The 25,455-nt window shown below is 57.4% G+C and overlaps 3 protein-coding genes across 3 annotated transcripts; 2 read left to right on the forward strand and 1 right to left on the reverse strand.

Moving 5' to 3' along the window:
• The first annotated feature begins 4,934 nt into the window (after positions 1-4,934).
• Positions 4,935-6,410, forward strand: LOC138378819 (paraneoplastic antigen-like protein 6B). Its single transcript, XM_069464158.1, has one exon. It carries the CDS (start codon positions 4,935-4,937, stop codon positions 6,408-6,410), a length of 1,476 nt encoding a protein of 491 aa, XP_069320259.1.
• Positions 6,411-11,923: 5,513 nt separating this feature from the next.
• Positions 11,924-13,399, reverse strand: LOC138378821 (paraneoplastic antigen-like protein 6B). Its single transcript, XM_069464159.1, has one exon. The coding sequence runs from the start codon at positions 13,397-13,399 to the stop codon at positions 11,924-11,926; it is 1,476 nt and encodes a 491-aa protein (XP_069320260.1).
• Positions 13,400-22,362: 8,963 nt separating this feature from the next.
• Positions 22,363-23,007, forward strand: LOC138378822 (high mobility group protein B1-like; the record flags this gene model as incomplete). Its single annotated transcript, XM_069464160.1, has 1 exon — positions 22,363-23,007. A coding segment is annotated over one exon (645 nt), but the record flags the coding sequence as incomplete, so codon positions are not given.
• Positions 23,008-25,455: the final 2,448 nt, after the last annotated feature.

The following is a 25,455-nucleotide window of genomic DNA, read 5'->3' on the forward strand; positions in this document are numbered from 1 at the left end:
TTCTGCCATGTGAGGACACAAGCATTCGTCCACTCCAGGGGGCACAGCCACAAGGCACCATCTTGGAAGCAGAGGCTGGGCCCTCACCAGACACGGAACCTGCCGGTGCCTTGATCTTGGACTTCCCAGCCTCTAGAACAGTGAGGAATAAATTTCTGTTCTTTACCAATTACCCAGCCTCATACAATCTGCTGTAGCAGCACAGACGGACTGAGCCACACGGGCAAGGCCCCTTCTCCTGGGGTGCCGGCTTGCCAGCTGGGAAGGGAGCCCCCGATGCTCAGAAGCAAAGACCCAAGCCAGCATCTGTCGCATGAGGACACACAGGTCAGCACTGCTCGTGAGGGTGTGAATGGAGGGGGTTCTGGGGTCTCCTTTTGATCTGTGTGGCCAGGCAGAGGGGGCCTGTGGGAGGAGGGGACTGCTCAGCTGAGACACGGGGTCAGGGGAGGAGGAGGAGGTGCCACCACAGGAAGTTCTTGGGGCAGGCTGTCCCACACAGAGGAAGGAGGGAAGGCAAAGGCCGCAGGTGGGAAGAAGTCACGTGTGCCGTTGGGCCAGCTGAAAAGGCCAATTCCGCAGGAGTCTGGTGAGAGGGGGCTGGGGACAGGTGGCATGACACGAAGAGCATAAGGAGAAGCCAGCTCCAGGGGGGCCCTGCTGACCAGGACGGGGACTTTGAGTTTACTCTGAGGAGACAGGAAGCTGTGGGGGGGATGGGATGTCTCATGTGGGAGGAGCAGGGTCTGGTGGTGTTGCAGAGAGATCAGCCTGGCTGCAGTGTGGGGGGTGGAGGGGGGGAGGTAGAGCAGGGAGGGGAGAGAGTGGAGGCCGAGAGAGCGGGAGATGGGGCCAGGGGCCGTGGAGGCGTGGAGAAGGGCAGCAGTCACAGACCAGGGCTGACAGAGTCCAATGACAGGTGAGATTTGGGGGTGAGGAGAAAAGGAGAGGGGAGAAAGAACACTGGCATCTTTGCTTGGGCAGCCAGATGGAAGGTGTGGCCCTGTGGGGAGACGGGGGAGCCTGGGGAAGCAGCGGGCCTGCCGAGGGGGCCGGAGCGCTCCAGCATCCAAGGGGGCAGTTTGCTGCGCACCTGTGGGGCTTGGGGGAGACGTCACGTCCAGAGACAGAACATTCGTGACAGGTGCCAAAAAGTCCCAGGGCTGAGGCTGGGAACCCACCTCCACCACACTAAGCTTGAGCCAAGGAGGAGGACAAGGAGGAGGAGGAGGGGGAGGAGGAGGAGGAGGGGGAGGAGGAGGAGGAAGAGGAGGAAGGGAGGGAGGGCCCAGGATGGAAAGGTAGGCCCAGAGGGAGGAAGTCAGTCCAAAGGTAGGGGGTGGGGGTGGTACCCACAGAAACTGAGAAAAGAAAGAGTTTAGAGAAGGAAGGAGAGTCAACTGTACGGAGAGGCGGAGACAGTGGGGACAGAGAAGTGACAAAGGAAAGACAGTTGAGGTGTCACAGCCCAGCCCTGGGGAGGGTAGGGGGTGGGAGGGGATGAGCATCCTGCAGAGCCCTGGACTTGGAGTCAGCAGGTACGGAAGGAAGAAGAGTGGGAAGGGACAAGGCTGAAAACAGGGGAAATTAGCTGACAGTCGGCCTGCAGGCCAGCTGGGCCAGCTGGTGACACCGGCCCCTCATATGTTCCCAGGGGAGTGCCCTCTCTGAGGAAGGACTCCAGAAAAATCACGGCCAAACCAAGGAAGAGGACAACGTGTGGTATAAGCCACGGCAGGTCTAATGTCAGGGGCTCAACTGACCAAAAAGCTCTCAGGGGACATTAAGAGCAGCAGTTTGCCTGTATTGGGATGGGCTGTCTTGGCCCTGGGGTGTGGGCGGGACCGGGCGGTTAGACACGTGAGGCCAACTTAGGAAGCTGGTTTGTGACGGAAGACACACGTGTTTCTCCCCTTAGCCAGTGTTGACCTGACCGCCCAGAGGAGGTGGAAAAGCCTAGGGGGCAAGACCACGTCAACTGAAATAACAAACAGAGAGAGGTTCTCTAAAAGGAAAGGATGTTTCTTCGGGACTAGAGCACGGCAAGAGGAATACATGCGCCATGGTAAACTCCGTGTGCGTACTCAGGGAGGTAAAGGAAGACAAAAGCTTTTAAAGGAAAAGTGAGGAGGATCCCATAATCGTTTTAAGATAATTGTCCCTGGCTACGAGGCTCAGAAACACAGGTGGCGTCAGTCTGAGGTTGGACAGACGGTTGCTGGGCAGATGTCCTCGCAGAAGTATTTGTAAGATTGCAGTGGCCTTTGTGCAAGATTGTAGTTTTTGCAGAGTCTTTTGTGATAGGTTTTTTTTTTTTTTTTTAACCAGGCATTTGTGCATGAAAATCCTCCCTTCATGGCCTTCCCCAGCTCTATTTGTCAGGCCGCACGCGCTCTTGTGCGCTTGCGCTCTCTCTCTCTCTCTCTTTTAACACAAGTGATGCCATTTTAATTCTGACAACATTCACAACCATGCAGGCAAGCCAAAGTCGGACTATGAGGCCACCTCCAATGTGACCTGCTTCTGGGCAATGGCTGAGTGTACACGATGAGAATGCCTTCGACCTTGACCCTAGGCACTTCCTCCTAGACACAGGCCGAGCACACCTCTCTGGGATGAGGAGGAAAGGAGCAGAGGAGATTCACAGAAGAGGAGCCGGGAACCGGGTGACAGACTTGGGAGATGATGGCCAGCCTCACTATCTATCAGGAACACGCAAGGCACACAGTGATGAGGTAGTGTTTCTCCCCATGGGAGGGGCAAGTGGTCAGGGCTGGACAAGACCAAAGGCTGCTCAGGCTGTGGGGCACACAGGACCCCTCCCACACTGCTGGTGGGAGGGAACACAGGCGGTAACAGATTAGCAGCACCTGGCACAGCCCAGGTCACAGCAGAGCCACTTCTTGGTGTACACCCCAGAGCCTGTCCTGCTGACAGGCACGTGAGGTGCTGGCGGCAGCAGTGTCTGTAGCAGCCAAATACTAGGAACAGCCCGAATGCCCGTCCGTAGGGTTGTAGACAAATAGTCTGGGGCCGTGATTCAGCCAGGAGCAGGAGCAAGCTGGGCGCCTGGCGGGGAAACCTTGACCAGTGAAGCTTGAGTGAGGAAAGCAAGCTGCCAAAGAGGATGCCGGGCAAGGAAAGAGAAGGGGGCTAGGGAACAACACCCAGAGGTGTGACCCGCCGTGGGAAGCTGGACTGGTGGAGATGTTGTTCAGAAGACCCTGGACTCCCGTGACGGGCCAGGTGCAGGGTGGTGAAACTCGCAGGGACTGGAGCTCTGTTTCGAGCCCGGTTGCAGCGTGTAGCTCAGGCAGCAGAGCAAAGGGGAAGGACCTATGGAAGGCCGACTCGGGCCAGACACGCGGAGGTCTCCGGGAAGGTTACGACACCCATGCTGCCCTCTGGGCCAAGAGAAAAACATCCCAGAGCCCATCAGGCCAGCCGGGGCACAGGGGGCAGGGGACAAATTGAGCACCCCACTCCCAGCGGACTGCCTCTCCATTCACACACACACGCAGGCAGAGACCCAAATCCCATCTCTGAGAAGGAGCAAGGACTTAAGGACTTGCCCAAGGACACACAGTAAGATACCAGCCCAAGGGGCTAGGCTCTAAGCAGCAGAAGCCCTGGTCTTGGAACTTGGGATTTGGAGCTGCAGAATGGAAAAGGCCCGGGCAAACCTGGGTGCTGGGGCAGCAAAGCAAAGCCCGTTGGCCCGTGGTGTACCCATGGCGGCCGAGGCCTGTGGTCCCCTGGAGCCAGATGGGCAGCGCCGACACGTCCGACTCTGGGGGAGCGGGGTGAACACACGTGGCATCTACACCTGGACCAGGTGCTCCTTGCCTCCCCTGGCCCAGGCTAGCCACAGAACCAGTCCTAGGTGGGGGCGGGGAGGGGGAGAGCAGGTGAAGAAGCCCCAGAGCCACCCCAACCCCCTGCCCCTGTCCGGAACTCAGCACTGGCGGGCACACCCCACACCCACACCCTGGCTGGTGGGCTCCCCCCCCCCAGGGCACATGCAGTAGGGGCGGGAGACCGCGCTGGCTCTGGGACGAAGGCGGGGGCCGAAGGAGGGGGAACCACATGGGGAGAGCCAAAGGCGCGGGGACTCGTGGGTACAGACTCCCTCCGACTCCGGGGTGAGGGGGGGTCCCACCTGTGGCAGGACCCGGAGGGGGGGCGGGGAGGGAGGGGAGTAGGTGACGTCACCCGCGGCCCTGGGGCGCCCGGGGCGGCGGCGGCAGCCCGGCCGCGTGACCCGCGCGCGCCAATGGCCCGGCGGTCTCCGGGGCGACGCGGAGGGTCCGCGCTCCACAGCCGCCGCGCCCCCGCCCCGCGTCCGCACTGCAGAGAGCCGTGGCGAGCAGGCGCCGGCGCACTGGCCCACGTGCCGCGCCGACACAGGCAGAGGGAGCGACGGAGAGCGGGGGATCGAGGGGCGCCCGACCCCGCCGCCGCTCCGCGCAGCCCCGAGCCCTGCCCGCTGCGACCTGGACCAGGAGGGACCCCGCCCCAGGCGAAGGTACCGGCCCCGGGGAGGGGAGGGGGCGCTGGGCCCCGGGAGCCTCCGCCGCCCTCGGTCCGCCCCGGCAGGCAGGACTGCGGCAGCCCGTGGGGGCGGCGGGCGGGGGGCGAGGGGCGGCGTGAGGAGGGGGCTGCGGCCCGCGGGGACCGGTGGGGGGCGGACGGAGGCGGGGCTGGGCGGCAGAGGCACCACCGGGGGAGGAGGGGCGGCTGGGGGTGCGGGTGGGGGCTGGGCATTAACCTCGCTCTCGCCCGGTTCGCATTCACAGGCTCTGGAGACCTGGGCCGTTCTCCCCGAGTCCTAGGCTCCCGCCCCAATTCACTCCCCTCCCAGGGCCACCCTGGTCTGCGCTGGGAACCGTTTCCTGCCCCTAGCAGCAGCCCCGCGCAGGCCGAAATTGCAGGCGATGGCGGTGACGATGCTGCAGGACTGGTGCAGGTGGATGGGCGTCAGCGCTCGCAGGGGCCTGCTCATCCTGGGCATCCCTGAGGACTGTGACGAAGCCGAATTTCAGGAGTCCCTGGAGGCCGCCCTGTGGCCTATGGGCCACTTTACCGTGCTGGGCAAAGTGTTTCGAGAGGAAGATAATGCCACTGCGGCCCTGGTCGAGCTTGACCGGGAAGTCAACTATGCTTTGGTCCCCAGGGAAATCCCGGGCACTGGGGGCCCCTGGACTGTGGTCTTTGTGCCCCGTTGCTCAGGCGAGGAGTTTCTCGGTCGTGTGTTTCACTTCCTGGAGCAACAGGGGCAGACGGTGGAGAGCTTGGCCGGTGCCCTGGGCCTGGGGCTGCGCAGGGTGTGCTGGCTCCGCTCGGTCAGTGAGGCGGTCCAGCCCTGGGTGGAGACCGTGAGGTACCAGCGCCTGGGCGTGTTTTCCGGGAGGGACCAGCCAGCCCCAGGGGAGGAATCCTTTGAGGCCTGGCTAGACCACACCACCGACATGATGCATGTGTGGCAGGGGGTCTCAGAAAGGGAGAGGAGGAGGAGGCTGCTGGAAGGCTTGCGTGGGACGGCCCTGCAGCTTGTGCACGGGCTCCTGGCGCAGAACCCTGCCAGGACAGCGCAGGACTGCCTGGCGGCACTGATCCAGGTGTTTGGAGACAACGAGTCCCAGGCGACGATCCGGGTCAAGTGTTTGACCGCTCAGCAGCAGTCAGGCGAGCGTCTCTCGGCTTTCGTCTTACGGCTGGAAGTCCTGCTGCAGAAAGCCATCGAGAAGGGGGCCCTGCCCAGAGCCTCCCTCGACCACGTGCGCCTGAGGCAGGTGCTCACCAGAGCCAACCTCATAGAGCCTCTGGATGAAGCGCTGAGGAAGCTGAGGATGGTCGGGAGGTCTCCTACATTCCTGGAGATGCTGGGGCTGGTTCGGGAGTCTGAGGCATGGGAGGCCAGTCTAGCCAGGAGCGTGAGAGCCCCGGCGGGGGACGGGTTGGGTGCTCCGGCCGATGCCCAGGCTGTTGCCAGAGCCAACGCCAAGGCAGAGGATGAAAAGGTGGAGAAGGAGGAGGTGGAGGTTGAGGTGGAGGTGGAGGAGGAGGAAGAGGAGGAGGAGGAGGAGGAGGAGGTGGTAGAGGAAGAGGAGGAGGAGGACGACGAGGAAGAGGATGACCACGATCCCGCCCCTGCAGGCCTCGAAGGCCTCGAAGGCCTAGGTCAGGCAGGACCCACTGAGGCCCCCGGGGGCCCCTCCCCAGCCCAGATGGGCAGTGCTTCTGGGGCAGGCCCGGGAGGTCCTGGCTGTGGGCCAGAGAGCCTTGCCCAGGCAGGGGATGAGGAGGCCGAGGAGCCCACCCTGGAGGGGCTCAAACCCATCCCAGAGGAGTCGGAAAACGAGGACGGGGCTGGGGACACGAGCCACCCCGAGTCCTCCTCGGGCAAATAGGCTCAGAAGGCCCAGGGGCCTCCTCTCCTCCCCTCTCAGGCAGCAGCGCCCTGGAGGCAGGGGGAGGAAGTATTGAGGGCAGGGCCCGCCCAGCCCAAACCAAGCCCCCCGGGCCTCCCACCTCCCCCAAGGGGCCCCAACCACCATCCCCGGCCCATCCCCGGCCCTTCCTGGTGACCCAGATGACCATGTTTGCCACCCAACGGGGAGGGGAGAGGCGCCCCTGCCGTGCCACCACCGCACCTGGCCCCAGCCCCAAACCCTGCCAACTCGGGCAGCCAGCCTGGAAGCACCCGTGAGCGGCCGGCCGCGGCCTGGGTGAGGGCACCCGAAGACGTCTGCCACCCGCACTGGACCGGGAGACCTTAGAGGGACAGAGGCCGTCTCAAGGGTGCCGGCTGCCTGGGCCTCCCCAGAGGGGCCCCCCATTCACCGTCCCCGGGACAGGCCGAGCCCTGTTCTGGGAAGCCCACCCTTATCCGCGTAGGCCCCGTAGCGACCCACGTGTCAAGCACAGGCGCCCTCCCACCCCCCACCCCCAGCCACCAGCCACCGTTCCTGTGCAAAGCCGCTGTGTGCGCGCCAGCCCCGGGGGGCACGTCCCGGCCTGCCCGGCCGGCCGCCTCTCGGCCCCGGGCACGTGCTGTGGGCTTCGGTGCCAGCCCAGGCCCTGCTCGCTGTCGTGCAGTGTCGTGAGCTCAGCCTCTGCTTTCTCGGAGTAGATTTAGGCCGACCGCAGCTTGTCCTTGCGGAGATGTGCGTGTCCTTATCCGAGCAGCTCCTCCCCGGAGACCCGGAGCACAGTCCCAGGAGGCAGCGGGCAGGACGGACGACGAGGGCGGCGGGGACGCGCACCCCGTGACCTCCGGGAGAAGAGCTGGACCAGGGACGGACGGGGGGCTGTGCGCGGCTCCCCGGGACTGTGCTTTGACGTCCACCCCTGCTGTCCCTTGTGACTCAGTTTCTTCGATGTGGTGGGGTGTGTCCTGCTGTGTTTTCCAGTGTCCCGTGACTGTCCTGTGCCGGCCATAGTTCAGGGCCTCGCCCCAGCGGGTGGGCCGGGAGGGGGTCCCTGAAGGGAGTGGAGGTTGCCAGAGTCCAGCGTCCTGGCCGGGGGCAGATGCGGGGGCCCTCAGGAGGGAAGCTCATGGCAGGAGGGCCACAGTGGGGACCTGGCAGAGGAGGCACCTGGCCAGGGAGCCCAGGAGGAGGGGGCCCGGGACCTATGGCCTCTAGTGGCCGTCATCAATTGCTGTCCGTGTTGTCATTCCCTTCTCTCCAGTGGTTGCAGTAAATGTTTCTGCTCAATAAATTTCATTAAGTGTTTCCAGCTGAGTCTCGCCAACTGCGTGCAACTGAGCTGCGGGTGGGCCGGGGGTGGCGTGGGCTGGGGACGAGGGCAACGGTGGCCGGCTTATCATCGGGGTGTGTGCAGGGCAGGGTCCGTGAGTGCCGGTGGGGTCCCCTGGGCTGGTCGTAGGCGGGGCATCGGGAGCTGGTGGGCGTGGGTGGCATCTGGTTGGGTCACCACGGCCCTCGAGGAGCACGCGGGCACCAGTGGGTCAGACGTTGAAGGGAGGGTGAGGGCCTGCAGGCTGGCCTGGGGGCCCAGGATCCCCACTGGGCAGCACTGTGGGGGGCTCAGGGCATCCGGGCGGTCACAGAGGCCACGTGTGCGATCCCAGGCTGGCAGTCAAGGTCAGGGAAGGGCCCCAGAAGGGCGTGGACATGAGGTCAGGTGCCCCCATCCGGAGCTGTGTGCAGGGCCCTGCCTCGTGGCTCACGGGGGTGGCACGATGAGGGATTTGGCTACTCCCTGCATATGTGCCTGGAGGGGACAGGATTCTTGACCCAGAAATGGGGAATGGCCCTTGGGCTCACTACATTCGTGCCCACGGGAGTCCTCCAGCAGCTCTGAAGGGACAGAGCCTCTGACCATCCCCAGGCTACAGACGAAGGACACAGTCCCCAAGGCCGCCAAAGAGCCAGGGCCAGGAACTGCGGCTGCCCGCCCGGCCTGCAGGACCCTGTGTCTGGGGGACGTGGCCGTGGGACGAGAGTTGCCGACAGCAGGGCTGGGGGGCGGAGGGGCCTCCTTGCGTTTCCCTGGTTCACAGTGGCCCTGTGTGTGCTGGGATCCCCCAAGCGAGGGGTGAGTGTGTGCGTGTGAGGGGCTGTGACTGTGGGACCATGTGAGTGTGAGCAGATGTTTGCAGGTGAACTTCCGAGAGCGAGTGTGGTGAATGTGTGCAGGAGTGTGTGAGTGTCATCGCACGGGTGTGCGTGTGACCGTGTCTGCGGGTGAGCATGTGTGAGTTTGTGCTATTATAAGTATGTACGTCATTGTGCATGAGTGTCATTGCACGTGTGTGAGCCTGTGAGTGTGTCGCTGGACGTTGTCATTGTGTGTGAGTTTGTCATTGTGTATGAGTGTGAGTGTATGTCCTTGAGTGCGTGTGTCAATAAATGTGTGTCAGTTAATGTGTCTGAGTGTGTTACTGAATTGTCCGTATCAGTTAATGTGTGTGAATGCGTGTCAGCGAATGTGCCTGAACGTGTCCCTGAACATATGTGTGTCACTAAATTGTGTGAGTGTGCATCATTGAACCTGTCTGTGATTAAATGTGTGTCCTGTTGAATGTATGTGTCATTGAATGCGAGTGTGTCATGGAACGTGTGTGGACATGTGAGTTTGTCATTGGATGTGTGTGGTGTGAGTGTGTCCCTGAATGTGTGTGAGCACCAGTCTTGGCCCCGGTGGGCTGTGAATCCTCGAATGGATCAAGCGGGGGATGCAGGAGGAAGGTTCCAGGAGGCACAGCCGCTTCCCCGCCTGTCGGGAGCAGGGAGACCTTTGATGGATCTGGCTGAGGGGTCCTACAGCGGGGGACCCTGTCCCCTTAAGCCCTGCCTGGCCGTTGGCACATCCCGATTGCACAGCCTCCATTATACTTTGAGTTCAGCTGCACAGTCCTCACCAAGTGCCTCTGGTGGCACCGTGTGTGGCCTGCCACATAGGCCCACCCAGGTGCCTTCCTGGACACCCAGGGACTAAGACAACCCCACCAGCTAGGCGGGGGCCTCCCGGGGTCACAGAAGGCTCGAGCAGCAGGTGGGGGACCCAATCAGGCAACATCCTGGTGGGTCAGGGCCCATCCTGCGGCCTGTCCCTGAGCAGAGGGGACTGAATGAGATCACGTCCTCAAATCTATCCCTTTGCAGAGAGGGCTAACAGGAGTCCTGTCCTCTGGCCTGTCCCTGAACAGAGAGGACTGGGAGATGTGTCCTCGAGTCTCTCCCCTGAGCAGAGTGGACTGGGAGAGGTCCGTGCCCAAGTCTGTCCATGAGCAGACTGGATTGAGGGAGGTCCTTCCCTAGGTCTGTCCCTGAGCACAGAGGACTGAGAGAGGTCTTGTTTTTAGGTGTATACCTGAAAATAGACAACTGACAGAGTTTGTCCTCAAGTCTGTCTATCAGAAGAAAGGAATGAGGGAGGTTTTGTCCTCAGGTCTGTCCCCTGAGCAGAGAGAACTAGGAAAAGTCCTTGCTCAATTCTGTCCAGGAGCAAAATACACTGAAGGATGTCCTGCCCTAGGTCTGTCACTGACCACAGAGGACTGAGAGAAGTCCCATCCTTGGATCAGACCCAGTCTGCCCCTCAGCCATCACAGCCAGCCCTGTCCCCAAACATCCCTTGGGAGCTAGGCCAGTGCGGGCTGAACTGGGTGGTTGTGAAGATGCCACCCCCGTGAGCCAGGAGGCAGGGCCCTGCACACAGCTCCAGACGGGGGCACCTGACCTCATGTCCACGCCCTTCTGGGGCCCTTCCCTGACCTTGACTGCCAGCCTGGGATCGCACACGGATGCCCTGAGCCCCCCACAGTGCTGCCCAGTGGGGATCCTGGGCCCCCAGGCCAGCCTGCAGGCCCTCACCCTCCCTTCAACGTCTGACCCACTGGTGCCCGCGTGCTCCTCGAGGGCCGTGGTGACCCAACCAGATGCCACCCACGCCCACCAGCTCCCGATGCCCCGCCTACGACCAGCCCAGGGGACCCCACCGGCACTCACGGACCCTGCCCTGCACACACCCCGATGATAAGCCGGCCACCGTTGCCCTCGTCCCCAGCCCACGCCACCCCCGGCCCACCCGCAGCTCAGTTGCACGCAGTTGGCGAGACTCAGCTGGAAACACTTAATGAAATTTATTGAGCAGAAACATTTACTGCAACCACTGGAGAGAAGGGAATGACAACACGGACAGCAATTGATGACGGCCACTAGAGGCCATAGGTCCCGGGCCCCCTCCTCCTGGGCTCCCTGGCCAGGTGCCTCCTCTGCCAGGTCCCCACTGTGGCCCTCCTGCCATGAGCTTCCCTCCTGAGGGCCCCCGCATCTGCCCCCGGCCAGGACGCTGGACTCTGGCAACCTCCACTCCCTTCAGGGACCCCCTCCCGGCCCACCCGCTGGGGCGAGGCCCTGAACTATGGCCGGCACAGGACAGTCACGGGACACTGGAAAACACAGCAGGACACACCCCACCACATCGAAGAAACTGAGTCACAAGGGACAGCAGGGGTGGACGTCAAAGCACAGTCCCGGGGAGCCGCGCACAGCCCCCCGTCCGTCCCTGGTCCAGCTCTTCTCCCGGAGGTCACGGGGTGCGCGTCCCCGCCGCCCTCGTCGTCCGTCCTGCCCGCTGCCTCCTGGGACTGTGCTCCGGGTCTCCGGGGAGGAGCTGCTCGGATAAGGACACGCACATCTCCGCAAGGACAAGCTGCGGTCGGCCTAAATCTACTCCGAGAAAGCAGAGGCTGAGCTCACGACACTGCACGACAGCGAGCAGGGCCTGGGCTGGCACCGAAGCCCACAGCACGTGCCCGGGGCCGAGAGGCGGCCGGCCGGGCAGGCCGGGACGTGCCCCCCGGGGCTGGCGCGCACACAGCGGCTTTGCACAGGAACGGTGGCTGGTGGCTGGGGGTGGGGGGTGGGAGGGCGCCTGTGCTTGACACGTGGGTCGCTACGGGGCCTACGCGGATAAGGGTGGGCTTCCCAGAACAGGGCTCGGCCTGTCCCGGGGACGGTGAATGGGGGGCCCCTCTGGGGAGGCCCAGGCAGCCGGCACCCTTGAGACGGCCTCTGTCCCTCTAAGGTCTCCCGGTCCAGTGCGGGTGGCAGACGTCTTCGGGTGCCCTCACCCAGGCCGCGGCCGGCCGCTCACGGGTGCTTCCAGGCTGGCTGCCCGAGTTGGCAGGGTTTGGGGCTGGGGCCAGGTGCGGTGGTGGCACGGCAGGGGCGCCTCTCCCCTCCCCGTTGGGTGGCAAACATGGTCATCTGGGTCACCAGGAAGGGCCGGGGATGGGCCGGGGATGGTGGTTGGGGCCCCTTGGGGGAGGTGGGAGGCCCGGGGGGCTTGGTTTGGGCTGGGCGGGCCCTGCCCTCAATACTTCCTCCCCCTGCCTCCAGGGCGCTGCTGCCTGAGAGGGGAGGAGAGGAGGCCCCTGGGCCTTCTGAGCCTATTTGCCCGAGGAGGACTCGGGGTGGCTCGTGTCCCCAGCCCCGTCCTCGTTTTCCGACTCCTCTGGGATGGGTTTGAGCCCCTCCAGGGTGGGCTCCTCGGCCTCCTCATCCCCTGCCTGGGCAAGGCTCTCTGGCCCACAGCCAGGACCTCCCGGGCCTGCCCCAGAAGCACTGCCCATCTGGGCTGGGGAGGGGCCCCCGGGGGCCTCAGTGGGTCCTGCCTGACCTAGGCCTTCGAGGCCTTCGAGGCCTGCAGGGGCGGGATCGTGGTCATCCTCTTCCTCGTCGTCCTCCTCCTCCTCTTCCTCTACCACCTCCTCCTCCTCCTCCTCCTCCTCTTCCTCCTCCTCCACCTCCACCTCAACCTCCACCTCCTCCTTCTCCACCTTTTCATCCTCTGCCTTGGCGTTGGCTCTGGCAACAGCCTGGGCATCGGCCGGAGCACCCAACCCGTCCCCCGCCGGGGCTCTCACGCTCCTGGCTAGACTGGCCTCCCATGCCTCAGACTCCCGAACCAGCCCCAGCATCTCCAGGAATGTAGGAGACCTCCCGACCATCCTCAGCTTCCTCAGCGCTTCATCCAGAGGCTCTATGAGGTTGGCTCTGGTGAGCACCTGCCTCAGGCGCACGTGGTCGAGGGAGGCTCTGGGCAGGGCCCCCTTCTCGATGGCTTTCTGCAGCAGGACTTCCAGCCGTAAGACGAAAGCCGAGAGACGCTCGCCTGACTGCTGCTGAGCGGTCAAACACTTGACCCGGATCGTCGCCTGGGACTCGTTGTCTCCAAACACCTGGATCAGTGCCGCCAGGCAGTCCTGCGCTGTCCTGGCAGGGTTCTGCGCCAGGAGCCCGTGCACAAGCTGCAGGGCCGTCCCACGCAAGCCTTCCAGCAGCCTCCTCCTCCTCTCCCTTTCTGAGACCCCCTGCCACACATGCATCATGTCGGTGGTGTGGTCTAGCCAGGCCTCAAAGGATTCCTCCCCTGGGGCTGGCTGGTCCCTCCCGGAAAACACGCCCAGGCGCTGGTACCTCACGGTCTCCACCCAGGGCTGGACCGCCTCACTGACCGAGCGGAGCCAGCACACCCTGCGCAGCCCCAGGCCCAGGGCACCGGCCAAGCTCTCCACCGTCTGCCCCTGTTGCTCCAGGAAGTGAAACACACGACCGAGAAACTCCTCGCCTGAGCAACGGGGCACAAAGACCACAGTCCAGGGGCCCCCAGTGCCCGGGATTTCCCTGGGGACCAAAGCATAGTTGACTTCCCGGTCAAGCTCGACCAGGGCCGCAGTGGCATTATCTTCCTCTCGAAACACTTTGCCCAGCACGGTAAAGTGGCCCATAGGCCACAGGGCGGCCTCCAGGGACTCCTGAAATTCGGCTTCGTCACAGTCCTCAGGGATGCCCAGGATGAGCAGGCCCCTGCGAGCGCTGACGCCCATCCACCTGCACCAGTCCTGCAGCATCGTCACCGCCATCGCCTGCAATTTCGGCCTGCGCGGGGCTGCTGCTAGGGGCAGGAAACGGTTCCCAGCGCAGACCAGGGTGGCCCTGGGAGGGGAGTGAATTGGGGCGGGAGCCTAGGACTCGGGGAGAACGGCCCAGGTCTCCAGAGCCTGTGAATGCGAACCGGGCGAGAGCGAGGTTAATGCCCAGCCCCCACCCGCACCCCCAGCCGCCCCTCCTCCCCCGGTGGTGCCTCTGCCGCCCAGCCCCGCCTCCGTCCGCCCCCCACCGGTCCCCGCGGGCCGCAGCCCCCTCCTCACGCCGCCCCTCGCCCCCCGCCCGCCGCCCCCACGGGCTGCCGCAGTCCTGCCTGCCGGGGCGGACCGAGGGCGGCGGAGGCTCCCGGGGCCCAGCGCCCCCTCCCCTCCCCGGGGCCGGTACCTTCGCCTGGGGCGGGGTCCCTCCTGGTCCAGGTCGCAGCGGGCAGGGCTCGGGGCTGCGCGGAGCGGCGGCGGGGTCGGGCGCCCCTCGATCCCCCGCTCTCCGTCGCTCCCTCTGCCTGTGTCGGCGCGGCACGTGGGCCAGTGCGCCGGCGCCTGCTCGCCACGGCTCTCTGCAGTGCGGACGCGGGGCGGGGGCGCGGCGGCTGTGGAGCGCGGACCCTCCGCGTCGCCCCGGAGACCGCCGGGCCATTGGCGCGCGCGGGTCACGCGGCCGGGCTGCCGCCGCCGCCCCGGGCGCCCCAGGGCCGCGGGTGACGTCACCTACTCCCCTCCCTCCCCGCCCCCCCTCCGGGTCCTGCCACAGGTGGGACCCCCCCTCACCCCGGAGTCGGAGGGAGTCTGTACCCACGAGTCCCCGCGCCTTTGGCTCTCCCCATGTGGTTCCCCCTCCTTCGGCCCCCGCCTTCGTCCCAGAGCCAGCGCGGTCTCCCGCCCCTACTGCATGTGCCCTGGGGGGGGGGAGCCCACCAGCCAGGGTGTGGGTGTGGGGTGTGCCCGCCAGTGCTGAGTTCCGGACAGGGGCAGGGGGTTGGGGTGGCTCTGGGGCTTCTTCACCTGCTCTCCCCCTCCCCGCCCCCACCTAGGACTGGTTCTGTGGCTAGCCTGGGCCAGGGGAGGCAAGGAGCACCTGGTCCAGGTGTAGATGCCACGTGTGTTCACCCCGCTCCCCCAGAGTCGGACGTGTCGGCGCTGCCCATCTGGCTCCAGGGGACCACAGGCCTCGGCCGCCATGGGTACACCACGGGCCAACGGGCTTTGCTTTGCTGCCCCAGCACCCAGGTTTGCCCGGGCCTTTTCCATTCTGCAGCTCCAAATCCCAAGTTCCAAGACCAGGGCTTCTGCTGCTTAGAGCCTAGCCCCTTGGGCTGGTATCTTACTGTGTGTCCTTGGGCAAGTCCTTAAGTCCTTGCTCCTTCTCAGAGATGGGATTTGGGTCTCTGCCTGCGTGTGTGTGTGAATGGAGAGGCAGTCCGCTGGGAGTGGGGTGCTCAATTTGTCCCCTGCCCCCTGTGCCCCGGCTGGCCTGATGGGCTCTGGGACGTTTTTCTCTTGGCCCAGAGGGCAGCATGGGTGTCGTAACCTTCCCGGAGACCTCCGCGTGTCTGGCCCGAGTCGGCCTTCCATAGGTCCTTCCCCTTTGCTCTGCTGCCTGAGCTACACGCTGCAACCGGGCTCGAAACAGAGCTCCAGTCCCTGCGAGTTTCACCACCCTGCACCTGGCCCGTCACGGGAGTCCAGGGTCTTCTGAACAACATCTCCACCAGTCCAGCTTCCCACGGCGGGTCACACCTCTGGGTGTTGTTCCCTAGCCCCCTTCTCTTTCCTTGCCCGGCATCCTCTTTGGCAGCTTGCTTTCCTCACTCAAGCTTCACTGGTCAAGGTTTCCCCGCCAGGCGCCCAGCTTGCTCCTGCTCCTGGCTGAATCACGGCCCCAGACTATTTGTCTACAACCCTACGGACGGGCATTCGGGCTGTTCCTAGTATTTGGCTGCTACAGACACTGCTGCCGCCAGCACCTCACGTGCCTGTCAGCAGGACAGGCTCTGGGGTGTACACCAAGAAGTGGCTCTGCTGTGACCTGGGCTGTGCCAGGTGCTGCTAATCTGTTACCGCCTGTGTTCCCTCCCACCAGCAGTGTGGGAGGGGTCCTGTGTGCCCCACAGCCTGAGCAGCCTTTGGTCTTGTCCAGCCCTGACCACTTGCCCCTCCCATGGGGAGAAACACTACCTCATCACTGTGTGCCTTGCGTGTTCCTGATAGATAGTGAGGCTGGCCATCATCTCCCAAGTCTGTCACCCGGTTCCCGGCTCCTCTTCTGTGAATCTCCTCTGCTCCTTTCCTCCTCATCCCAGAGAGGTGTGCTCGGCCTGTGTCTAGGAGGAAGTGCCTAGGGTCAAGGTCGAAGGCATTCTCATCGTGTACACTCAGCCATTGCCCAGAAGCAGGTCACATTGGAGGTGGCCTCATAGTCCGACTTTGGCTTGCCTGCATGGTTGTGAATGTTGTCAGAATTAAAATGGCATCACTTGTGTTAAAAGAGAGAGAGAGAGAGAGAGCACAAGAGCGTGTGCGGCCTGACAAATAGAGCTGGGGAAGGCCATGAAGGGAGGATTTTCATGCACAAATGCCTGGTTAAAAAAAAAAAAAAAAACCTATCACAAAAGACTCTGCAAAAACTACAATCTTGCACAAAGGCCACTGCAATCTTACAAATACTTCTGCGAGGACGTCTGCCCAGCAACCGTCTGTCCAACCTCAGACTGACGCCACCTGTGTTTCTGAGCCTCGTAGCCAGGGACAATTATCTTAAAACGATTATGGGATCCTCCTCACTTTTCCTTTAAAAGCTTTTGTCTTCCTTTACCTCCCTGAGTATGCACACGGAGTTTACCATGGCGCATGTATTCCCCTTGCCGTGCTCTAGTCTGGAAGAAACATCCTTTCCTTTTAGAGAACCTGTCTCTGTTATTTCAGTTGACGTGGTCTTGCCCCCTAGGCTTTTCCACCGCCTCTGGGCGGTCAGGTCAACACTGGCTAAGGGGAGAAACACGTGTGTCTTCCGTCACAAACCAGCTTCCTAAGTTGGCCTCACGTGTCTAACCGCCCGGTCCCGCCCACACCCCAGGGCCAAGACAGCCCATCCCAATACAGGCAAACTGCTGCCCTTAAAGTGCCCTGAGAGATTTTCAGTCAGTTGAGCCCCTGACATTAGACCTGCCGTGGCTTATACCACACGTTGTCCTCTTCCTTGGTTTTGGCCGTGATTTTTCTGGAGTCCTTCCTCAGAGAGGGCACTCCCCTGGGAACGTAGGAGGGGCCGGTGTCACCAGCTGGCCCAGCTGGCCTGCAGGCCGACTGTCAGCTAATTTCCCCTGTTTTCAGCCTTGTCCCTTCCCACTCTTCTTCCTTCCGTACCTGCTGACTCCAAGTCCAGGGCTCTGCAGGATGCTCATCCCCTCCCAGCCCCTACCCTCCCCAGGGCTGGGCTGTGACACCTCAACTGTCTCTCCTTTGTCACTTCTCTGTCCCCACTGTCTCCGCCTCTTCGTACAGTTGACTCTCCTTCCTTCTCTAAACTCTTTCTTTTCTCAGTTTCTGTGGGAACCACTCCCACCCCCTACCTTTGGACTGACTTCCTCCCTCTGGGCCTACCTTTCCATCCTGGGCCCTCCCTCCCTTCCTCCTCCTCTTCCTCCTCCTCCTCTCCCTCCTCCTCTTCCTCCTCCTCCTCTCCCTCCTCCTCCTCCTCCTCCTCCTCCTCCTCCTCCTTGGCTCAAGCTCAGTGTGGTGGAGGTGGGTTCCCAGCCTCAGCCCTGGGACTTTTTGGCACCTGTCACGAATGTTCTGTCTCTGGACGTGACCTCTCCCCCAAGCCCCACAGGTGCGCAGCAAACTGCCCCCTTGGATGCTGGAGCGCTCCGGCCCCCTGGGCACGCCCGCTGCTTCCCCAGGCTCCCCCGTCTCCCCACAGGGCCACACCTTCCTCCTGGCTGCCCAAGCAAAGATGCCAGTGTTCTTTCTCCCCTCTCCTTTTCTCCTCACCCCCAAATCTCACCTGTCATTGGACTCTGTCAGCCCTGGTCCGTGACTGCTGCCCTTCTCCACGCCTCCACGGCCCCTGGCCCCATCTCCCGCTCTCTCGGCCTCCACTCTCTCCCCTCCCTGCTCTACCTCCCCCCTCCACCCCCCCCCACTGCAGCCAGGCTGATCTCTCTGCAACACCACCAGACCCTGCTCCTCCCCGGTGAGACATCCCCCCACGGCTTCCCGTCTCCTCAGAGTAAACTCAAAGTCCCCGTCCTGGTCAGCAGGGCCCCCCAGGAGCTGGCTTCTCCTTATGCTCTTCCTGTCATGCCACCTGTCCCCAGCCCCCTCTCACCAGACTCCTGCGGAATTGGCCTTTTCAGCTGGCCCAGCGGCACACGTGACTTCTTCCCACCTGCGGCCTTTGCCTTCCCTCCTTCCTCTGTGTGGGACAGCCTGCCCCAAGAACTTCCTGTGGTGGCACCTCCTCCTCCTCCCCTGACCCCGTGTCTCAGCTGAGCAGTCCCCTCCTCCCACAGGCCCCCTCTGCCTGGACACACAGATCAAAAGGAGACCCCAGAACCCCCTCCATTCACACCCTCACGAGCAGTGCTGACCTGTGTGTCCTCATGCGACAGATGCTGGCTTGGGTCTTTGCTTCTGAGCATCGGGGGCTCCCTTCCCAGCTGGCAAGCCGGCACCCCAGGAGAAGGGGCCTTGCCCGTGTGGCTTAGTCCGTCTGTGCTGCTACAGCAGATTGTATGAGGCTGGGTAATTGGTAAAGAACAGAAATTTATTCCTCACTGTTCTAGAGGCTGGGAAGTCCAAGATCAAGGCACCGGCAGGTTCCGTGTCTGGTGAGGGCCCAGCCTCTGCTTCCAAGATGGTGCCTTGTGGCTGTGCCCCCTGGAGTGGACGAATGCTTGTGTCCTCACATGGCAGAAGGGACCAAAGGGCAAAAGGGGAGGGGGGCTTACCTAGTTCTCTCCAGCCCTTTTACAAGGGACTCATCCCATCCATGAAGGCACAGCCCTCATGGCCTAATCACATCCTAAAGGCCCCACCTCTTAGTACTCTTGCATTGGGAATTAACTTTCAACATAAATCTCGGAGGGGACACGAGCATTCAAACCGTAGCAGCGCGTTTCCCACCCTGGGATCCCCAGTGCCTGGAATGGAGTCTGCCTCCCTGCCCAGTTCCTACGGTGAAGTCCTAACCCGCAGTACCTCGGGACGTCACCTTATTTGGAGATAGACAGAGTCGTGGCAGCTGCACTTAGATCTCGGTGAGGTCATACTGGAGTAGGATGGGCCCCTGATCATCAATATGACTGGCGTCCTTATGAAAAGGGGACATTCGGGCACACAGAGAGACATGCACACAGGGAGAATGCCATGTGAACACTGGAGTGATGCTGCCCTGAGCCAAGTTATGCCTGAGGCCACCAGAAACTGGGAGCAAGGAATGGGACAGATTGTGTCTCAGAGCCTCCAGAAGGAACCAGCCCTGCTCACTCCCTCACCTGGGAAAGGTTCGATTCCCCTACAATTCGGATCCTTCCTCTGATATAGCCTTACTGATTCAAGAAGTACTGTTTGTGAAGCCTTTTTAGTGCTTAGCCAGATATTCTGAATGAGTATTCAGACTCTGGGGCCTAAGCAATCCCAGGGGTTGGCTGGAGCTGGCAATATATATCTGCTGTGCTGAGTTGCTCTGTTCCTGCTTTCAAATTGGTCTCCCAAGTTCAGACCTCTCATCCTCATCCTTATGGGCGCCTCCGTGTAAGGCAGTTTCCGCACTGTTCCAGTTAGCTACAAGAGAATCCAGCCTATGTTTGCCCAAATTATGAGTGCATGGGCACTGGCCATGATCAAGATCCCTGTGGGATGCCACAAGAAATGTTCCCTGGAAGGAGGCAGAGCAAGATCACTGATTAGAACCTTCTAGGGATCCTCCCGTTGCAGGGACACCAAATTGAACAACTATCCATGCAAGGAACCACCTTCATAAGAGCCAAAAGTCAGGTGAGAATTCACAGTTTCAACATTGTATCAGGGAAAGAGGCATTGAACAGAGTAGGCAAGAGGGTAGGAAAGTCGTGCATTGCTTACGCTACCCGTTCCACATCCTCTGGCAGCACCCCAAGGAGAGAGAATCTGTATGCTTGAAGGAAGGAAAGAGGAGTGATTCCGGGTGCTGCCCTTTCACAGAGGACCACAACACAGGGCACAATTCTGCCAGTGCCCATGGAGGGAGCATGTAGACCAGCCGTGGCCAGAGGGACATCCTCTGCCCCAGTGGTAGGAACCTGAGTTCCAGCTAGTTCCACCACCAGCTGACCAAAGTGACCCTGGCCCTGGAATAAATTTGAGTGGCAGTCAGGCCACAAGGACTACAGTCATTGGGTAAGTCCTGGTGCTACGCTAGGCTAAGATCCAATGGACTTGGGGTACACTTTACCCAGTGAGCCTCCCCTCCCCCAACTCTAGGCAGTGCAGCTCGGGGAGCGACTCTTTCCACTTGGAGAAAGGAAAGGAAAGAGTACAGAGGAATTTGTCTTGCAACCTGTGTACCAGCTCAGCCACAGTAAAGTAAAGGACCAAATAAATTCCTGAAGCCCCTTGATTCCAGGCCCTAGCTCCTGGACAGTATGTCTAGACCCACCCTGGGCCAGAAGAGAACCCTGACGGGAAGGACCCAGTCCTGGCAGGAATCACCACCTTCTGACTAAAGAGCCCTTGGGCCTTGAACAAACATCACTGGTAGCCAGGCAGTATGCACCACTGGCGTTAGCCTAGACCCAGTACTGTACTGGCTTCAGCTGTGACCCAAAGCAGTGTCAGCCGTGGTGGCCATGGGAGGGCTTGTGTCACCCCTCCATGAACTCCATGTAGCCCAGCATGGAGAGTAAGGCTTTTGTTTGGGGAAAGTGAGGGAAGAAAGCAAGAGACTTTGCCTGATAATCCAGGGAATTCTCCCAGATCTTCCCCAAGCTCACCAAGGCAGTAACTCCAGGAATCGGCAAGAGTTGCAGCATTACTGGGCTTGGGGTGCCCCCTAGTGCTGGTACGGCTGCAGTGATCACAGGATTAGGTCACAACACTCAATTCCCTTTGAATACATGGAAAGCTTTCTCAAGAACGATGGGTACGAGCAAGTCCAGACCTCAAAGATTAGAAAAGATACCTAACTCTTCCATGCCCAGACACTGACAGACATCCACAAGCATCAAGAACATCCAGGAAAACATGACCTCACTAAACAAACTAAATAAGGCTCCAGTGACCAATCCCAGAGTGATGGAGATATGTCACCTTTCAGACAAATAAGTCAAAATAGCTGTTTTGAGGAAGATCACCAAACTTCAAGATAACACAAAGAAGGAATTCAGAATCCAATCAGAGAAATTTAACAAAGAGATTGAAGTAATTTTAAAAATCAAGCAGAAATTGTGAAGCTGAAAATTTTAATTGACAAACTGAAAAATGCAGCAGAGTCTCTCAGCAGCAGAATTGATCAAGTAGAAGAAAGAATTAGTGAGCTCGAAGACAGGCTACATGAAAATACACAGAAGAGAAAAAATAAAAAGTAATATAAAAGAATAAAGCGCAACTGTAAGATCTAGAAATAGCCTCAAAAGGGAAAATTTGAGTTACTGCCCTTAAAGAGGAGGTAGAGAGAGAGATCAGGGTAGAATGTTTATTCAAAGAAATAATATATAGAAAAAATTAGCCGGGCATGGTGGCGCATGCCTGTAGTCCCAGCTACTCGGGAGGCTGAGACAGGAGGATCCCTTGAGCTCAGGAGTTTGAGGTTGCTGTGAGCTAGGCTGACGCCACGGCACTCACTCTAGCCTGGGCAACAGAGTGAGACTCTGTCTCAAAAAAAAAAAACAAAAAAAAAAAAACAAAGAAATAATAACAATAACTTTCCAAACCCAGAGAAAGATATCAATATTCAGGTACAAGAAAGTCATAGAACACCAATGAGGCCGGGCGCGGTGGCTCACGCCTGTAATCCTAGCACTCTGGGAGGCCGAGGCAGGTGGATCGCTCAAGGTCAGGAGTTGGACACCAGCCTGGGCAAGAGCGAGGCCCCGTCTCTACTAAAAAAATAGAAAAGAAATTATCTGGCCGACTAAAATATATATAGAAAAAATTAGCCGGGCATAGTGGCGCATGCCTGTAGTCCCAGCTACTCAGGAGGCTGAGGCGGGAGGATCGCTTAAGCCCAGGAGTTTGAGGTTGCTGTGAGCTAGGCTGACGCCACGGCACTCACTCTAGCCCAGGCAACAAAGCGAGACTCTGTCTCAAAAAAAAAAAAAAAAGAACACCAATGAGAGTCAACCCAAATAAAACTATCTCAAGGCATTTAATAATTTAACTCTCAAAAGTCAAGGATAGAGAAAGGATCCTAAAAGCAGCAAGACAAAGGAAACAAATAGCATATAAAGGAGCTCCAATACATCTGGCAGCAGACTTCTCAGTGGAAACCTTACAAGCCAGGAGATAGTGGCATAACATGTTCAAAGTGCTGATGGACAAAGCCTTGCATTTTAGAACATTATATTCAGCAAAAATAGCCTTCAAACATGAAGGAGAAATAAAAACTTTCCCAGACAAACAAAGCTAAGGGATTTTGCCAATACAGACCTATCCTATAATAAATGTTAAGAGAGTTCTTCAATCCAAAATAAAAGGACATTAATGAATAATAAGAAATCATCTGAAGATATAAAACTCACTGGCAACAGTAAGTTACACAGACAAATACAGAAGACTTTAATGTTGTAATTATAGTGTGTAAACAACTCATGTCTTAAGTAGGAAGACTAAAATACAAACCTATCAAAAATAACAAATACACGGCCATTGCAGTACATTGAGCTCCATAGAGACAGCGCCGGGGCAAGTGAGAGCCGGACGGGCCCTGGGCGACTCTGTGCCTCGCTGAGGAAAAATAACTAAACAAGGGCAAAGGAGATCCTAAGAAGCTGAGAGGCAAAATGTCATCATACGCATTCTTTGTGCAAACCTGCCGGGAGGAGCACAAGAAGAAGCACCCACATGCTTCAGTCAACTTCTCAGAATTTTCTAAGAAGTGCTCAGAGAGGTGGAAGACCATGTCTGCTAAAGAGAAAGGAAAGTTTGAAGATACAGCAAAGGCGGACAAGGCCCGTTATGAAAGAGAAATGAAAACCTATATCCCTCCTAAAGGGGAAACAAGAAAGAAGTTCAAGGATCCCAACGCACCCAAGAGGCCTCCTTTGGCCTTTTGCTTGTTCTGTTCTGAGTATCGCCCTAAAATCAAAGGAGAACATCCTGGCCTATCCATTGGTGATGTTGCAAAGAAACTGGGAGAGATGTGGAATAACACTGCTGCAGATGACAAGCAGCCTTATGGAAAGAAGGCTGCAAAGCTGAAGGAAAAGTACGAAAAGGATATTGCTGCGTACCGAGCTAAAGGAAAGCCTGATGCAGCAAAAAAGGGAGTTGCCAAGGCTGAAAAAAGCAAGAAAAAGAAGGAAGAGGAGGAGGATGAGGAAGATGAAGAGGATGAAGAGGAGGAGGAAGATGAAGAAGATGAAGATGAAGATGATGATGATGAATAAGTTGGTTCTAGCGCAGTTTTTTTTTCTTGTCTATAAAGCATTTAACGCCCCTGTACACAACCCACTCCTTTTAAAGAAAAAAATTGAAATGTAAGGCTGTGTAAGATTTGTTTTTAAACTGTACAGTGTCTTTTTTGTATAGTTAACACTACCGAATGTGTCTTTGGCTAGCCCTGTCCTGGTGGTATTTTCAACAGCCACTAACCTTGCCTGGTACAGTATGGGGGTTGTAAATTGGCATGGAAATTTAAAGCAGGTTCTTGTTGGTGCACAGCACAAATTAGTTATATATGGGGATGGTAGTTTTTTCATCTTCAGTTGTCTCTGATGCAGCTTATACGAAATAATTGTTGTTCTGTTAACTGAATACCACTCTGTAATTGCAAAAAAAAAAGTAGCAGCTGTTTTGTTGGCATTCTGAATCCATCTAAGTAAATACAATTTTTTTATTTAAAAAAATAACAAATACAACAACTTTTTGAGAGAGAGAGTTTAAAAAATATATAAATAGAAACAACAAAAAATAAAAAAGCAGGCCAGGCGCGGTGGCTCACGCCTGTAATCCTAGCACTCTGGGAGGCCGAGGCGGGTGGATCGCTCAAGGTCAGGAGTTCGAGACCAGCCTGAGCAAGAGCAAGACCCCGTCTCTACTAAAAATAGAAAGGAATTATCTGGCCAGCTAAAATATATATAGAAAAAAAAAATAGCCAGGCATGGTGGCGCATGCCTGCAGTCCCAGCTACTCGGGAGGCTGAGGCAGTAGGATTGCTTAAGCCCAGGAGTTTGAGGTTGCTGTGAGCTGGGCTGACGCCATGGCACTCACTCTAGCCAGGGCAACAAAGCGACACTCTGTCTAAAAAAAAAAAAAAAAAAAAAAAATCAAAAAGCAGAGAGATGGAGTTAAAGTGTAGAGGTTTTTTTAGATTTTTCTTTGCTTCTTTGTTTATTTTTTGGTAACCAGAGTTAAGTTGTCATCAGTTTAAAATAATTGGTTATAAGATGTTATTTACAAGTTTCATCGTAACCTCAAATCAAAAACCTATGACAAATACACAAAAAATAACAAGCAAGAAATTAAAACATGCTACCAGAGAAAATCACTTTTACACAAAGGAAGACAGGAAGGAAAGAAGAAAGAAAAAGAGGACCACAAAACAAATAACAAAATGGCGGTTGTAAGTCCTTACCTATCAATAATAACATTGACTGTAAATAGACTAAATTCTCCAATCAAAAGACATACAATGGCTGAATGGATTAAAAACAAGACCCAACTATATTCTGCCTCCAAGAAACTCACTTCCCCTATAAAGACACACACAGATTGAAAATAAAGGGATGGACAAACATATTTCATGCAAATGACAACCAAAATAGAGCAGGAATAGCTATACTCATATCAGATAAAATAGATTCCAAGACAAAAACTGTAAAAAGAGACAAAGAAAGTCATTATATAATGATAAAGGGGTCAATTAAGCAAGAAGATATAATAATTATAAATATATATTCACCCAACACTGGAGCACCCAAATAGATAAATCAAATATTATTAGAGTTAAGAGAGAGATAGACCCCAATACAATAACAGCTGGAGACCTCAACACCACACTTCCAGCATTGGACAGATCATCTAGACAGAAAACCAACAAAGAAACATCGGTCTTAATTTTTCCTATAGACCAAATGGGCCTAATAAATATTTACAGAGCATTTCATCCAACAGCTACAGAATACACACTCTTCTCCCCAGCACATGGATCATTCTCAAGGATAGACCATATGTTAAGCAACAAAACAAGTCTTTAAAAATTCAAAAAATTGAAAGCATATCAAGTTTTTTTCTGACCACAATGGAATAAAACTAGAAATCAATAATAAGAAGAACTTTGGAAACTAGACAAACACATAGAAATTAAACAATGGGCTCCTGAATGACAAGGGGGTCAATAAGAGATTAAGAAGAAAATTTTTTAAATTTGTTGAAAAAAACAAAAATGGAAATAAAGGCCAAAACCTATGGAAAATAGCAAAAGCAGTACCCCAGGAAGGAAATGTATAGCAATAAATGCCTATATTGAATAAGTAGAAAAATGTCAAACAAACAACCTAACAATGTACCTTAAATAACTAGAAAAGCAAGAGCAAACCAAACCCAAAATTAGCAGAAGAAAAGAAATAATAAAGACCAGAGCAGAAATAAATTAAATTGAAACAAAAAATACAAAAGATCAATTAAATGAAAGTTGGTGTTTTGAAAAGACAAACAAAAGGACAAACCTTTAGCCAGACTAAGAACAAAAGAGAGAAGATCCAAATAAACCAGAGACAAAAAGAAGACATTATGATACTGCAGAAATTCAAAGGATCATTAGAGACTATCATGAGCAACTATATACCAATTAACTGGAAAAACTAGAAGAAATGTATAAATTTCTAGACATATAC

Source organism: Eulemur rufifrons, chromosome 30 (genome assembly GCF_041146395.1).
Source record: "Eulemur rufifrons isolate Redbay chromosome 30, OSU_ERuf_1, whole genome shotgun sequence".
NCBI lineage: Eukaryota > Metazoa > Chordata > Mammalia > Primates > Lemuridae > Eulemur > Eulemur rufifrons.

Bases quoted from the DNA above. Each gene is read 5' to 3' on its own strand.
- LOC138378819 (XM_069464158.1), top strand. From the start codon at position 4,935: ATGGCGGTGACGATGCTGCAGGACTGGTGCAGGTGGATGGGCGTCAGC.
- LOC138378821 (XM_069464159.1), bottom strand. From the start codon at position 13,399: ATGGCGGTGACGATGCTGCAGGACTGGTGCAGGTGGATGGGCGTCAGC.